Genomic DNA, 16,221 nt, shown 5'->3' on the forward strand with positions numbered 1-16,221 from the left:
ACAGCACCAAACCATACACTTGCTCCTTTGGAAAGAGTGCAATGCCATACAGGGCAAGTATGCAACCCAATTCCTCTACCTGGGAACGACTGATTCAGAGAGTGTCTGTATTGTCAACATTCAGTTACAGTTCATTAGCCCTTATCTAGCCCATGATCACATCCAGGCCCTGATCATGGATTAGATAAAGGCAGTGCTTTTTTTCTGGGGGTACGCAGGGGTACGCATACCCTTAAACATTTTGTGAATGTAAGTTTGGCCTCATTGAGGGGTAGTATTTCAATATGAGTAGGAAAATGAACATACCCTTAAACATTTTTTTTAAAGGAAAAAAGCACTGGATAAAGGACAATCGTTTGGAAAAGATACTTATTCCATTTCTTTAATGAAGTCAGTACATGCATTTGTGGGGGGAGCACAGGAAGCACAAACTTTGCTCACCTTCTGTACATGTATTAGCAGCCAAACACATTAAAAAATCCTTATCTGGAACCGTCCTCAGGGCTGGACAGCTAGAATTTAGCATATATGTGTAAGGAAAGACTGAATAAGAGAGCATTCACAAAGAATATTGTCAAATGGGACCATTGTTTGAAGGTATGCACCTTCATCCTTGCATGTTAGCCAGTGCTGTGAAATATGGATGGGATCTGCACAAGAGTACTCAGGTCACAGAAAAACAAGTTGATTCAGAGGTGTCTTTGCTAGTTGGTTTGCAATGATGTGAACATCAGTTGCAAGGTTTTGAGATGTAGGTGGCACTGTTAACTATGGAATCTATAAAGTCAAATTCTCTCACACAGTAAAAGCAACTAGTGGATACTTATAAATACTGCTTTAGTGACACTACTCAGTGGAAAAAGTAGGCTAGATGGGTACCGTAAATGTACATAAACAGTCTGTTCAAAATGAGAGTAAGTGAAGCAGGTGTGCTGAACATTGTGTTTATTCATTTATGAACTTGATTTTTAAGGAAGATTAAGCCAGGGCTTAATTTGTGATTAATGACAAAGAGTCCCCCCCACACCAAGGATTTGGGAAGAGGGCTTCTAGATCAGAAGGTGGTGTTTCTATATAGATCTAAGCTCCAGTATCTACCTGAGAGTTATCTATCTGGGATTCTAGGTTCCCTCTGGCTCATTTTGTATAAACACAGATTCATGTATCTCTACTTTAACTTTCCACTGCCATCAACTCAGAATGCTTTCAAAACCTAGCAACATGAATTTCAGGCATAGGCATAAAATAGACAGGATGAAGATTGCTGGTTTATTAAAGGGATACCATGTACATAAGGAAATACTGATACACTGGGATCTTAAAAGCTGCTTGTTGACAGTTTCTGAAGACTCAAGAGACATTGTTGCTGACAGCAGCCTCTAAGTGGCTTTCATCTCAAGCCAAATTCCCTAAACTTCCATCCCACAACCCAGTCCTGCTACAGCAGACAACCTGTCCCTGTACCCCCAAAGCTAGGGTTGCCATACACCTGGATTTTCCTGGATATATCTGGAATACCGCAGTCGACAGTAGTGTCCAGATAGGAATGTAGAAAATGTCAGGGAATATCCGGATGTATGGCAGCCTGTGTCAGCAGTGCAACTGTGTCCAAAAAGCTCAACAATTCAGGGCAAAACTGAAAAAAGCTCAACAAACAGTATTGATATCCATACCTCAATTATTTCCCTCAGCTACTCCTCACAACCTCCTCCCTCCAACCCCTCAGCCATCAAAATCCCAACTGCCTCCCTCTCACTGACAATTAACTCCCAATTGACTGGAACCTCCAACCAATCAGGGACAGGCCCAGAATTACAAAAGCCATCCTGGCTTCTGCTTTGATCCCAAAATGTCCTGGGAATATTTCCGCCACCCATGCCACTGCCAAGCTTGGGGAGGAGGATGAGCCTCTCTGTGGCTGCTGCTACCAGCATCCTCCCTTGGGCAGCTCATAGTGGCTGCTGGAGAGGCCCATCCCCACATGATGTACCAGCTCTGAGAGGCAGGCAGAGGGCTGGGTGTCCTGGGCAGGAAGAAAGGGGGAGCAGAACAATGGAGTACAAGGAGTCTTGATACTCTAAAAAAAACAACCACATTATTGGTGTGTGTTTTTCTTTTTTGTAAATCTACTAAAGAAATCAAATCAAATTGAGATTAAGGGGTTTTTCTCAGGACAGTGGGGTGTGTGTATGCTGTGTCCCATTGATGGAGTGATGGTGACACTCTCCCTTCTTCTGACAAGAAATCCTCTTCTGGTAGGGGACAAAAAAAATGGGGGGTTGAGGAGGGTCAGTTGTGGGGGGAGTGAGAAATGTCCCTATTTTCATCTGAGGAATGTTGGAGGGTATGAGACCACATAATGCTTTATTATTATTTGAGACATAAATATATGTGCAGCATTTCTGCATACAAACGCTAGATGAAACCTTCTAACTCCTCTTCCTTGTGAGAATGTGGTTATACATAGGCATACTTTATATTTATTCTGGTCAGAAGTTAAGATGCAATCTCTTTTCTTTAACTAGATCTTTTCATAACCAGAATGATATTACAAATAGGGTACTGTTGTTTTTTACAAATTTGTGGCCAGACCTCATTGTAACTGAAGCAATTATTTTTCCACTTAAGAATTAGTGAACATGTTTATAACATAGTTTTAAAAATGCTTTTTTGATTTTGCATCAACTTCATGTAAGTTTGAAGTGTTTTAAATAACATGGAAATCACCATCAGTGAAAAGCTAAGATAACCCAAATTATCCATTTTTGAAGGCTTTCCTCCCCACTTAGAATCTTATTCAGAGAATTCTTTATTTATTGTGCAATTATAATGTTGCTGTCATTGATTGAGCAGCTAAGTATTACTCTTGGATAGGGATCTTTAGATGTCAGTGCCAAGGGTCTTTATCTAATCAACTCTAAGTAACAGGATGTGTTTTCCTGGTAGTTTTATCTATTCATCTTGTGCTCCCTATCATTTTTCCCCCTAGGATGGAGTTGGCGTAGATGAGAAACTGTCTTTAAGACGGGTAGCTGTTGTTGAAGATTTCTTTGACATAATCTACTCCATGCATGTGGAAACGGGGCCCAATGGAGAACAAATCAGAAAACATGCAGGACAAAAAAGAACTTATAAAGCAGTAAGTAAACAACCTTACAAAACAAAAGCACTTGTGCAACTCTAATCTTTTATCAAGATTACCTTGCTAGAACTGTAATTTGTCTTCTACTCTTAGCAAACTGTGTATTCCTACTAACATATGTTTATATTAAAACATTTTACAAAAGCTATAGATATGCTCTAATATCTCTGGCTACGTACTTACCAATTTGTGCTGTTTGTGGACAAATGCCGGTTCCGTTGGCCTGAAGTGAGATGAGCACTGCAACCCATAGTCACCTTTGACTGGACTTAGCCATCCAGGGGTCCTTTACCTTTACCTACTTACCAATTTTAAGGGGAAATTATATAGGCTACATTATGTTATGTCCAAATAGAGTGTGAGTTGCTTGACTTCATTTCTGTGGTGGAAATTATGAGGACATACCAGGATCAAAGCAGATTAAAAACCATTGGCTAAATATATTGTTTCTTATACATTCTCATGTGTTCAGGAAGGCATTATATGCCATGTCTGTATAAGTGATTGAGAAATAAATATATATGATGCTCATACAAACTTATGTGCTCACATCTAACTGATTCCTATAGGTTTTAAACTTTATTTTTATTGAAGGTTTTGAAACAAAACTTATTTGTGGTAGCAGTTAACCAAGAATATATATGGCAAAATCCCTTCTCCTTTACTGATGAACTACTCTCTCAAATAATCTCCCTTGTTTTAAATAATATAGAGGAAAACAATCTAAAGTTAGGATAATGGGGTTACATTTTCAGTGCATAGTTCTTTCATTTTTTCAAGTAGCAAAGGACCTGTTCAGAAGGAGACACTTCAGACCCTTACTGTGACCCTTACTGAACTTCATTCCTGATTGTCTAGCTTTAATGCTTCAGCTTTCCTCTTCCCAATCTTCTTGAACTCTGTTCTCCCTACCTACCTCACCCCCACACTCTGATGCCTCTGAATGATGTACTGTTACATCACAATGGGGCTTTGTAGGCAAGGGTGAATAATAGGCTCTCCTTTGGCTGCTGTTGGCTCAAAAGCTGTCTAGAGTCTGACCAGCCTGAGGCCAAACAAGCTGACTGCTTAGGCAAAATGCTAGGCTCTGAACATCAATCCTCCCCAATTCCCCATCACCAGCTGTCAAACAAAGAAAGGAGGAACAGCAACCAGCAGCAGAACAATATGGCAGCGGTTGTGCTGGAGAGGAACAGGCAGGAATTGGTCAGAAGACCTGAATCCAGAAGAGCAGAGGGAGACAGAGCCATGAAGCAAGGTAGAGAGTAGCCTTTTTAATCTTATCCACCTGAACTGGAGCTCCCTAGTAATGATCACCAGGTCTTGTGGAGACTTGTGGATACATGGGACTTTTCAAGACCCAACGATCAGCTCCTCAATGGTACTTGGGAAGCCCCATGCATAGCACTTCACAAGACCTGATGATGACTGAGTGCATAAGCCTCAGACATGCTCATGTAATGCCACACCATGATTTGGTTTCAATTGTGAACAAGCTCAGCATGAATTCTAGCTCTCTTATAAGTGTCACAAGGCAAATAGAGCAGTTGTTCCACATTATGTTGTACACACTTTCCTGCCCATGGATACAAATATAGGTTCTGGCCTTTAGTCTCAGCCCCTCAGTACCTTCTGATGTGATTCTGTGCTTACAACTATTGTGTAAAATAGGGAAACTACTTGGGAGAGTAATCTATATGTCATAAGAGTACAGTCATTTCAAAGGTGTTACTCCTGTAGGGCAGTTTGTGGTCAAACAGATGATTCATAGTGGATGCTGCTTGTGACAGGTAAGTTGTTGTATGCCATCTTTCCTTGCATCTAGCAATTTACCTGCTCTATTCAACAGCATAGCTTTTCTGTTTGTGCAGCCAAAGTATGAATAACCTGCCTTCTTTCTCACAATACCATCTAAAGCACTTTTGTAGAAATTGTATTTGACAGGTTCAAAATTGCTTCATATGGAAAGCCCAGTTCTTAAGAAAACAAAAAAGCTTCAGTTTTGTGGATGCAGTCTTTTGCATAATCCTTAAAGAGTCATGCAAAGCTAAACCCTTGTTTAATATAAACCTACATGCTTTATTCTGGTTACCTGCTAACTGCAGATTTTGAAATCTACTAGTATTAAACTTCTGTCATTTAGTTGCTCCTCCCAAGAAGAGTCAACTCCTTTCAATATATTTGTGAGGTTGCTGCAAGGCGAAAATGAGGACCAGTGTGCACATTTTTGAAGGATCTCTTTTTTTAAAAAAAAGTTTTTGAGAATACACAGTGCATTCAAAAACCACAATGCCTTTCCTGTAAACATGTGTGGTGCTGAAGCTAAAGGTATTTGCACCTTAGCTATGGCTGTTGAATGGAAACTGTTCTAAATTGCTCCAGTTGGCTGTTGTGGTTTGAGGACCCGACCCCCGCAATGTGGAATGAATACGCAAGGACACGTGATATAAGGTTAATGGGCAAGAAAAGGCCACAACTTTATTGATTACAACAGTGAAAAGGTATTGGCTTAGGCATTGGGTGTCTAAAACAAGGGGGTTTATTCACCAGTAGGTGGAGCCTGTTGATGCTAATCCAACTATAGGCTCTCCCCTGATGTCACCGAGGGTCGTGCCATGGCCTCTGCCAAGCAGGCATTGGACAGAATACACGGCCACCAGATTCCTTTAACGGAATACCCCTAAATTGAAGGCATAGGCAATGGCCACACCTAGCCCTTCGACACACCACAACACATTATTCCAATGCCTAACCTATCCACCAATACCACAAAAGTTGTGACGATTGCTACGAGGTAGGCGAAAAAACCAAAAAGCCTAATGCCAAATGGAAAAATTCCTACCAGGCCCCCTGGACAACCAGGGTGACCAACCTAAGGTCCATAGCAAGGCCAATGAAATAAGACCCTGAGCTCAAAGGGAGTGGAGGGTGGGTGACTCGCGACGAGACGACGGAGAGAAGAATGAGGCCGAGGAGGAGCTGGCGCCGCAGCAAAAGGCTGCTGTAAACGCCCCCTCGGAGGCACCTGGTTGGGTGCCTGCCAAGGGGCGTGGGCGCTAGCCAAGTGAGGAGGAGGCAGGGGGCTAACGCCCCCTGCTAGGGGCGGAGCTCGGGCTCCCGCCCACAACCACTCCCCTCTCTTCCAGGGAGGAGAGTCTTTATCATATGCTAAGCTGTTTATATGGTGTCGCTCACTGCATATTGGGGACATGTTCTCCAAATGAACACAAATGTTACAAGAGAATATCTTGCTCTGGTATGGAGAAATAACTCCAACTGCAAGAAGAGCTGCTTCTTATGGTCAGGTTTACCATGCAATAGCAATTACCATATGTACCACTCTAAAGTGGCAGACAAATTTTAAAGATAAGGAAAGGTATACCCTTATTCTGGGACCAGTTTCCTTAAGGGATCACCCTGCCCCATATGTGTCTATTCAACCACTTCAATCTGCAGAACTTGCACTTCTACAAGTGCCACAGAATGTTTGTACCACATTTGTGAAGAGTTTATCTTTTAGTGTAGTAACACCTGTGCTTTGGAATTCCCTACTTATTGACATTGGCATATGCCCTCACTGTATTGTTTTAGATGCCTACTGAAAACTTTTTTATTTCAACAAACCTAATCAGACATGTAACTTAGCCACCAATATTTGCCTTGAAAAGTGCTAGTAATTTTTCTGTGTTTTAATTATAATTATTTTATTTATATATTTTAATAAGTTTGTGCATATTAAGTGTATTTTGTCTATAATTTTACTATGTATGCTGTTTAGAGAGTGTTTTGATTAAGCAGTTTATAAACCTTCCTAAATTGAAATAATTGTGGGTTAGGGAAAATAATACTGTCTTTATTTAGTTTCTTGTGCTCCCCGTGAATTGATACAACATCTTAGCTTGATGACCTAAGACTAGGTTCTATATTTCTTTTTGTGAAAACTGCATTAAATTGTAGGGTTTTTTATTTTTTTGCAAATTTTGACTTTCCCTGTTGAAGGCATTGACACTTGCAACTGTTCTGAATATACACATACAGCTAATTGTTTCCTTCATATTGTGAGCAGGAACATGATCATTGATCTCTAGGTCTTACCCAATATACAAAATGAAAAGGGTAACATTCTTAAAAAAACCAAGAATAAAAGAAACAGAAAATAAAACAATACGTGTTCTCTTGAGTCCTTAATTTCAGTATAAGATTTCCTCAAATTAAGAAATTAAGAAATAAGAAATAGTCACTATTCATGCCCAGAGTGAAAGAACAAAGGAAGGCCTTATCTGATAAAGATCATGCCAGTAATTAAGAAATACAAAGTTAACAGTACATAGGTAGTTTAAAAAACAGAAGATACTGTATTGAGATTGTATAATCAACAGAGTAACCAAATGGACCAACCTCCCATGAAGGCCTCTGGCTTTCTCTTGCTTGTGGTTGTCAATCCTTTGAAGGTTCATTTGTCGTGGGAAAAAAATATGTTCTATACTCAGCCAGACCATGATCTTCAGTAGGGAGCTCATTATCTTGCCACTCACTGGCAAAAACTGTTTTCGCTGCTGCTAATAAATATATACCAAGAAACATGCTGCCTGCAGTGCAAAAAAACATTTTCAAATTTATGCAGTAAGGTCCCCATCAGATCTTCTGGGATAGGATGACCCACAGTTTTATAAACTTCGGTCAAAACAAGTTTTCAGATGTACTTTCTCACATTCCAACATACAGTACATATCTCTTTAGCCACATCCTTTTCGACCTTGGTCTGAGCCCTTCTGAAATATGTATGAGAGTCTGTAGGTTACAAAATACCACCTGCTTACACCTTTTAATGACAGTTCTCTAAAGTTTAGACAAAAAGAATTAGAAGGCTTAGCCATCCAAATGCATTTCCTTGGGTCTTGCATAATTTCTGCCATAATATCATTTCTCCAGTGCTGTAAATAAACCACTGTATCATCCAGCAATGAGTGAAGATTGTATATATGCTAAAAACCAAACATCTTGAGGGCTGCATACCTGCATGAAGGGATATAGTCAGACTGCAGAGGATTTTGAAGACAGCAGTAAAAATGACACTGGAACTGAGAAGCATGGCACAAAAGAATAGAATAAAAAGAGTGTACATGCTTTAAACACCACACTATAGGAGATAGGCAAATACAACTTTACTGAAGGCAGTATGAGTAGTAGGACAATAAGCAATTGGTTCAAGTTGCAGCAGAGCAAATTTAAAGCAGCTATAAGGAGCTATTTGTCCAATTTTTATAATGGCTTGATAGTGGTTCAAGTTGCCTTATGGAACTGTGGAATTTCCTTCCTCCTTCTTAGTTTTTTTGGTTGCTGAATCAAATGAAAACATTTTCAGCATGATTGTCCTTTATATGAACAACATACATACAGTACCTCTTTCAGAACACCATGAGAGATATACACCCTCTTATTTTCTCCAGGTCAACAGTATTATAAATAAAATACAGTGGTACCTCAGGTTAAGTACTTAATTTGTTCCAGAGGTCCGTACTTAACCTGAAACTGTTCTTAACCTGAAGCACCACTTTAGCCAATGGGGTCTCCTGCTGCTGCCGCTCTGCCGGAGCCTGATTTCTGATCTCATCCTGAAGCAAAGTTCTTAACCTGAAGCACTATTTCTGGGTTAGTGGAGTCTGTAGCCTGAAGCGTATGTAACCTGAAGCCTATGTAACCTGAGGTACCACTGTATTGTAGCAGCCTTGGTTATGGATAAGAAAAGGCTTAATTTGAAAGTATGTTAGTGCACTCTACAATGTACCCAAATAAACCACTTGAAGTTGTGGAAGCCAGTTGAGGACACAAAGGAAACTGCTGTTCTTAATACGGTTGTACAGTTGTAGACTACAGAATGCATTCAGGGAAGCATCATGCTTTTCTAAGGAAAAGCACAACATGTCCTAATAGGCATCCACTTCCATGGCATGCTAGCCTCCTGCAGTAGAGTCCCTGTATGCTTGGAGAGAGAGAGAGAGAGAGAGAGAGAGAGAGAGAGAGAGAGAGAGAGAGAGAGAGAGAGAGAGATATGGATGCAGGCATGACCTTGCCTCTGCTCCCATTTTCTTCCCACCTCTCTCTTATCTGGTGACTAGTACTGCTAGCAAGACTCAACAAGCACATCTTGTACAACTGTACCTGCTGTGTTGAGTGTGGGTGGAGAGTTGAGAAATGTCACTTCAATTCTTCTTGTTATGTATCCATAGCAGAATGATCCAGGGTTTGTTAGGTTGGTTGAAACAAAGCAGGTTATGGCCAGACAGTACTGAAGACATACTCAGATTCCACTGGCTGCCTCTGCAGCAAGTGAATATGTTATGCTAAAGAGAGAGTAGTTAGTGAAGGATAGCAAAACAGCCTCTCTTTGTACCATTCTCAGAGAATCAGGTGTAATTGTTCTGCCATAGAGGCAAATTTAATGTGCATTTGTGAAATGTCAGATCACATTTCAATGAACTGGACGAGTATCAATTCAGAGACTTAGTTCTATTGTTTCCCATGCAATATTGCTATCCTACTTGTGTGGATTGAGAACCCAACAGGAATGTTCCATTAAAATAAATGAAGCATTCTCTCCCAAAATTCAGACTGTTAATGAATCCAAAGGTATGCTCCATTAATTTTGGTGCAGCCAAATTCTGAAAAGTGCTGCTAAAGAAGGTATAAGGGTTCTAATTATTTTCAATCTCTATTTTAAATATTCACTCATTTAGTCTTCCTGGCAGCAGCTTGGCAGCATCTAGTGCAATTGTTCCTTGCTGCAAAGTGTGGAACTGGCAGAGTGAATGGGTGCATGACTTCTACCTGCCTTCCTTCCATCTGATGGCCACAGCATCAGGATAGCAATTGCTTGCTTGATGGGTGGCAGGGGCAGGGGGGGGGGTTTCTCTGCTGGAGTGGGGTCCAACCATGGTGGATGGGTGCCTACCTGGCTGCTATCTCCCCATTGCTATGTCAACAGCAGCTTCAAGAATGGCGAATGAAATTGTCAATGTTGCTGGGTGAAAAGAGACAGTCTCCAGTTTTGAACTTTTACAGTGGAATATATAAAGAGAGGTATGTGTAACACTCTTATTTTATGAGAAAAAGCATTCCCTCCAACAGGGGCATTGTAAGGTACTTAAAAAGACACTGCATGAGTTTGCATAATATTTGCATAGTTTAAATTATATGTCTAGATGAAAATTTAGGCTGGCTTTCAGAAAGGAAAAAAAGGATAGAGATGAGGGAGAAATTTGACTCAGTTAATATTTAAAACCAAGCCTACTTACGGTAATTCATGCTTTCTGGAACAATATGGAAACTGAAACATAGCCTTTCTTTGAAATTCACAATTCCCTGAATTTTGCAGTGCAGTTTTCTGATCAACTAATGTGTACAAAAATGAATATACTACGTTAAATGTATATATTATGAATTTAAATGTATGTATTAGCTAAAACAGCACACAAAAATCTGCTACATTGGGCAAAAAGCTTTGCAAAAATGTGTATATCAGAAAAAAATGCAAAAAACCAGTCTATTACAAGAAATTCACACTAAAATGCAGATTAATTTTCATGAGTATATTATTATTATTGACAAGCAAATGTGGAAATGTGGAGAATCCTAGATTGGAAAAATGAGAAACTGAGAGAATCTGAAATTGACATCTTTGCCCATCGCTAGTCAAGCTATACTTTGAGCTATGGTGTACCAACATGACTTTCTGGTTCTGGTACATTTATTGAGACCTCCAACTGAAACACAGTCGACAAGAACTGCTGCTTTTGAATATATTAAAAGTAAAATAAAGGCCTCTGGGAAAATTAAGATGATGGGTGGATGTGGGATTTCAGTGGCAGTATGTTGTGACCTGCTCAGTTATAATGTTTTTTAAAGAATCATTTTAAGTATAAATTTTAAAAAGAGGGCAAGGGCCAGGAGTTCTGGGGGCTGGCACAAAAGATGCAGGCCAGGGGCCCACTAGGCCATCCTCTAACAATGCCCCTACCCTCCAGTATTTCACAGGAGAAAATCTATGCACCCTGTTCACACACTATTCTCATACCAAAGATCACTTTGCAAGCCCCACACCTTCCCCCATTACACACTGTGAAAATCTGTACTTCACCTGCTATATTCTTTATCAAACTGTCCATCTCATTGCTTTAAGAGCCATGGTGGTGAGGGTTCCCTTTGTTAAAGAGTCAACTTACTAACTATGAACTGATTCTGCAACTATGGATATAACTGAGCAACACCATCCACTCACAAGATGAAGGTATCTGAAGGCTAGGAAGAACCCCAAAATTTGCTTAAGTAAAAAAAAATATCTTTAGGAAAACAAAACTCTTAAAGGTATCAACTCCAAAGGTAGTTGAGGAATGAGCACAAATAATGCTGGTTATTGGGGTGCAAAATGGTAGGAGGGGGGAATGGATTGGCCTATGCTAGAAGGCATGGCTGGCTGTAATTCTAAACAGGAGTACTCCACATGCCAATATTCTTTTGAAGATCCACATGTAGGCTATAAAACATAATTGCCCGGCATTATGTTATTAAAAGTTCAAAATATGCTGTGTGAAATCACACTGTGCATTGCATGATGGCACCTTAGTGTTCATCCAAATCCATTTAAATGAATGTGTGCTAGAGACTCCCACGCAGGAGTTTTAACTTTAGAAACTTGTGTGTGTGTGTGTGTGTGTGTGTGTGTGTGTGTGTTTGTTCTTGTTCTGAAGCCTGAAGAATGATATCACTAGCAAGTCATTTTCCCAAGATCTGAACAAGGGGCCCTTGCAGATTGGTGTTTTATTGTGGGTATATTGTGCCACATGTTCTTGCCACAATAATAGTGCATCAGTGGTGGACTTATTCTGCATTATTAGTTATTAATATCCCCAGGGACACTACATTATTGCTGTCTGGAGGGGCTATAGCACAAAAATGGGAGAAAATTGAAGTGGAATGTTACAGGATTTCAGCAGAAAGTTACGGGATATGCAATAAATGTAAAAGCAGCAGTGTCACCACCCCAAACACTTTTACAGGTGCAGACAGTATTGGAAGTATATGGCACCCTGTCCCCATAGCATCATGACCACAGATCACCACAAATGCTCCCTAAAGAGGATGTCTGAAAGGGTCCAAGGTATCCCCACTGGTTTTCTAAGGGTAGCTTCCAGAAAGCCACCTATTAAACTGAAATAATTCAACCAAAACTGAAGGCTTTGTGGACAGCAGGTTTATAAACATATCCTTATTTGATAAGCAGACAGATTAAATTGCTGTTTGTTTTTTTTAAAAAAATTGTGTAGCGCATGCTTTTTACTTCCAGCAATTATGATATGTACACTTTATTCAGAAATACAATGATGAGTTCAATCAACTTATATGATGCCTATATTCATTTCAGATTTCAGAGACCTATGCCTTTCTACCAAGAGAAGCGGTGACACGATTTCTAATGAGCTGCTCAGAGTGCCAGAAAAGAATGCATTTAAACCCAGATGGAGCAGATCACAAAGGTAACTTTAGTGCCAAATAGTGGGATGTAAAGTAATTTTATTCATAATGCCCATTTATATTTCTTTGGTTTAAATGAAGACTCATAAAACATTGTACACTAGAACGGTTCAACAAGTCATATTGTCTCATTCACTTAAGCCAGAATATAGTAGTCTTCTGCATTCTCTCAAAGGATTATGTGTAATACCACGTTCCTGCTAAAATGGTAATTTTACCTGAGGGAAGCATTCTCCCCCCCCTTCCTTTTTGTGTGTCCACTTTTGTGTGTCCAAGGAGGAGATAGCGTGCATGAATAGTCACAATGTTTTGGATTTATAAACTCAAAATATGTATCTAAAAAGATGCATGTACCTTCTGTCAGGGTAGCATGATGGAGCAACTTAAAATAGCAAAGATGATAAGGACTACAGGAACCTGGGATGCCAGCAAATGAAGCTTGTAGTGCCCCTAATGTAAAGGCCTTCACGTTCTCTCAGGAATGCTGATGCCCCTCAGCAGGGTGAAGATCAGACTAATGTAGTTTCTTACTCATTTTTATTTGCTGCTGCTCATTTAACGGGGATTGTTCCATAAATTGCTTATATGACTTCATGGACATTTTGTTGTGAAGCAACTTGTGGTGTGTGTGTGTGTGTGTGTGTGTGCATGTGTGTGTGTGTGGAATGTCCAGGAAGGCAAGTTAGAAATTATTTTAATAAACAAATAAATAAAAGTAAAAATAAGGGCTCATTTAAGGTACCAAGGAGCCCTATACTGAATATATATTTTGAGACAAAGGACAATACCCCCTTCTTAGTCTTCTATATAAATAAATTAATATTATTATTATTGTGCACACACAAACCTATACATAGTACTACAGTGTTACCTCGGGTTACATACGCTTCAGGTTACATACGCTTCGCGTTACAGACTCTGCTAACCCAGAAATAGTACCTCGGGTTAAGAACTTTGCTTCAGGTTGAGAACAGAAATCGGGCTCCAGCAGTGCGGCGGCAGCAGGAGGCCCCATTAGCTAAAGTGGTGCTTCAGGTTAAGAACAGTTTCAGGTTAAGTACAGACTCTCCGGAACTAATTAAGTACTTAACCTGAGGTACCACTGTACTACCATTAGAATTCCGACTAAAGTCAACATTTTAGAGCAATGAGGCAATTCCTCCTCAGGAGAAATTTTGAGGGAAGCCCAAAGAGTTTTGATAAATGAGCAAATTTTCTCAGAAGTCTTTTCTTGTCCTTGAACGACACAGGAAGCATTCCTTGCCCCTATCCATTCCATCCTGTCTTACCCCTTGCTGGACTTATTCTCTAGCACAGTTAGAATGCTAGTTAAATCAGGCCATTCTATTATTCTGGCACATAATATGGTGACCTTGCAGATGCTAAAGATATCTGGATTGACTTGTAGCTGAATGAAATAATGCCTGAAAACCCTGTGCTTGCTGCTTTGAGTGTCATGATGGAAGAAAGGGGGAATATAAATATCATAAGTAAGTGCTAAAATCCACCAAAACATTGTCACATAGGACTTTTTCAGGAGACCCAGTTCACACATCATGACAGCTGTAAAGCAGTGTTTCATGATGAAACACACCCATAGTAGGAAGTACTATATACCATTTATTTGTAATTATTTTGTTTATAGAAAACTCCATAATCATACCTTTTTAAATCTTTGTTTATTCTTACAGATAATGGGAAGCCCCCAACTTTGGTTACCAGCATGATTGATTACAACATGCCAATCACAATGGCCTACATGAAGCACATGAAGCTACAGTTATTAAATTCCCAGCAAGATGAGGTAAATATCTAAGACTAATTCATAGTAACAGTAGTGGTGGACTACGTTCATCTATGGTTACCTTATTACATTAGCAATTTGTTTTGTCTACTATTAAGAGTAATTTTTAAAGCTACAACTTCAATTGCTCTAATGACACAGGAGGAATGGAAAACATTCACTTAATCATAGGTTTGAAATCATACCTTGCTATTTATAGTTTATGATTCTACATAGAGTATGCAACATATTCAATCTTGAGAGCTGATCATATGGGGTTTTCTATGGTTCTGTTTCCTCATGTTCAAATAATGAGAGAGAAGGGGGAAGGTACTTGGGAAGGACATTCTTCTGGATTGTTCACTGCTTGGGCTTGACTTGACCTGCTTTTTCTTAACAATACTCAAGTATGGAAGAGCTGTTTTGTTGGCTCATGTTAATGTTTATTCTTCAAATATTTTAGATGGCAGATTTTCAAGAGTTCCATTTTAAGGCAGAAGTGGGAGGTCAGAAAGGCAATTGTGGCCCTTCAGGACTCTCCATCTGATCCTTAGGATTCTCAGCATGTCTTCTGAACATGGGGCTTAGCTCTCTCCAGACACACCATGACCTCTAGCTAATATTTGTCCTACTTTGGCGTTTCTGGGAAAGCTAAACCACAAGCCCACGTTCAGATGACCAACTAGCCAAACCATGACTTAACTCAGCACAGTGCTGCAGTAGAACTAGAACAGATCCAAAGCAGCTGTGACCCCCTCTCCAAGCATGCTCATTCATGCTAAGTCATGGTTTGGCTTAATATTATGCATAGTGAAACTGTAAAAGCTATTGCCAGAGGCAGTACTGAAGCCTGGGAAGGGTATGAGAGAGCATGCACATTTGGGACTTATTATCAACCAAGTCCATCAGAAACTTCTGTAGATGTCTTAAGAACTAGTATTCTTAGGTCTTGAACCTAGTTCGTTCAATTCACATGGTTTGTTAGTGTGTATGTTAGTGTGCATGTGTTTAAATGATCCCTGCCAAATAAAATACATTAGCGCAGCTTTAAAAGTGAGTCGCTACTTAAATTTATAGCAAAACCCTTGAGTCTGGGTTTATGCAAGTGGGATTTCAGAATATGCTTAAAGCTTTTCTGAGTAGGGGTTTTCTGAGTGGGATAAGCAGAAGAAATATAATGAAGAGTTGATCTTATTATCTTGGAGAATTAAAGGAAAACTGATCTAGTATTTTTGCCTTTTCTCTGTTTTACATTAAACCATCTGACAATTTAGTAGAATAATTAGATGGATAGGGTCACTTGCAGCTTAGACAGGGTCTCAAAGGTCATGTAAGATATTTGCAGTTATTAAGATCATATTGAATTATGTAATATTTTCCGTTCAGTTTCATGTTTGCAAGCTAGCTGATGAAAGGCTTAAGCTGAAATCCTGTACCTGCTTACCTAAGAATAAGTCCCATTGAACTTAATAAGACCAGCTTCAGTGTAGATGTTTCTAGGATTTTGCTACATGTGAAAGAAAGGCAAGATAGACTGGCATCTTCTAATACCACCACCATTCCTTCTATTTAATATGTTCAGGCTTTGAGTGTCTTTGCTTATGTAGTTAAAATGGCACCTTTCACAGACAACAGGAAGGTATCAGCAGCTTCCCAGGGTATGGGAGAAGTGCAGAATAAACAAAAATATTTGAAGTAAAAACCTGAATGGGGAGATCTCAAGAATAACCACAAACAGTGATGGTCAGAAACCTAGGTAGATTGA

The 16,221-nt window shown here is 39.7% G+C and overlaps 1 protein-coding gene across 4 annotated transcripts in view; it reads left to right on the forward strand.

The window, feature by feature from the left end:
- Window positions 1–16,221, forward strand: part of NOL4 (nucleolar protein 4) — a 113,750-nt gene that overhangs the window by 31,079 nt on the left and 66,450 nt on the right. For 3 of the 4 annotated variants that reach the window (XM_081918544.1, XM_081918543.1, XM_081918546.1), the window contains exons 2-4: window positions 2,990–3,139; window positions 12,564–12,675; window positions 14,365–14,477. In XM_081918544.1, coding sequence (XP_081774670.1) covers window positions 2,990–3,139; window positions 12,564–12,675; window positions 14,365–14,477 — 375 coding nt within the window. Of the gene's footprint in view, window positions 1–2,989; window positions 3,140–4,161; window positions 4,401–12,563; window positions 12,676–14,364; window positions 14,478–16,221 lie in introns of those variants that run through there. The other variant, XM_081918545.1, reaches the window with a different exon arrangement.

This window comes from Podarcis melisellensis, assembly GCF_964234715.1.
Source record: "Podarcis melisellensis genome assembly, chromosome: 7".
NCBI classification, from domain to species: Eukaryota; Metazoa; Chordata; class Lepidosauria; order Squamata; family Lacertidae; genus Podarcis; species Podarcis melisellensis.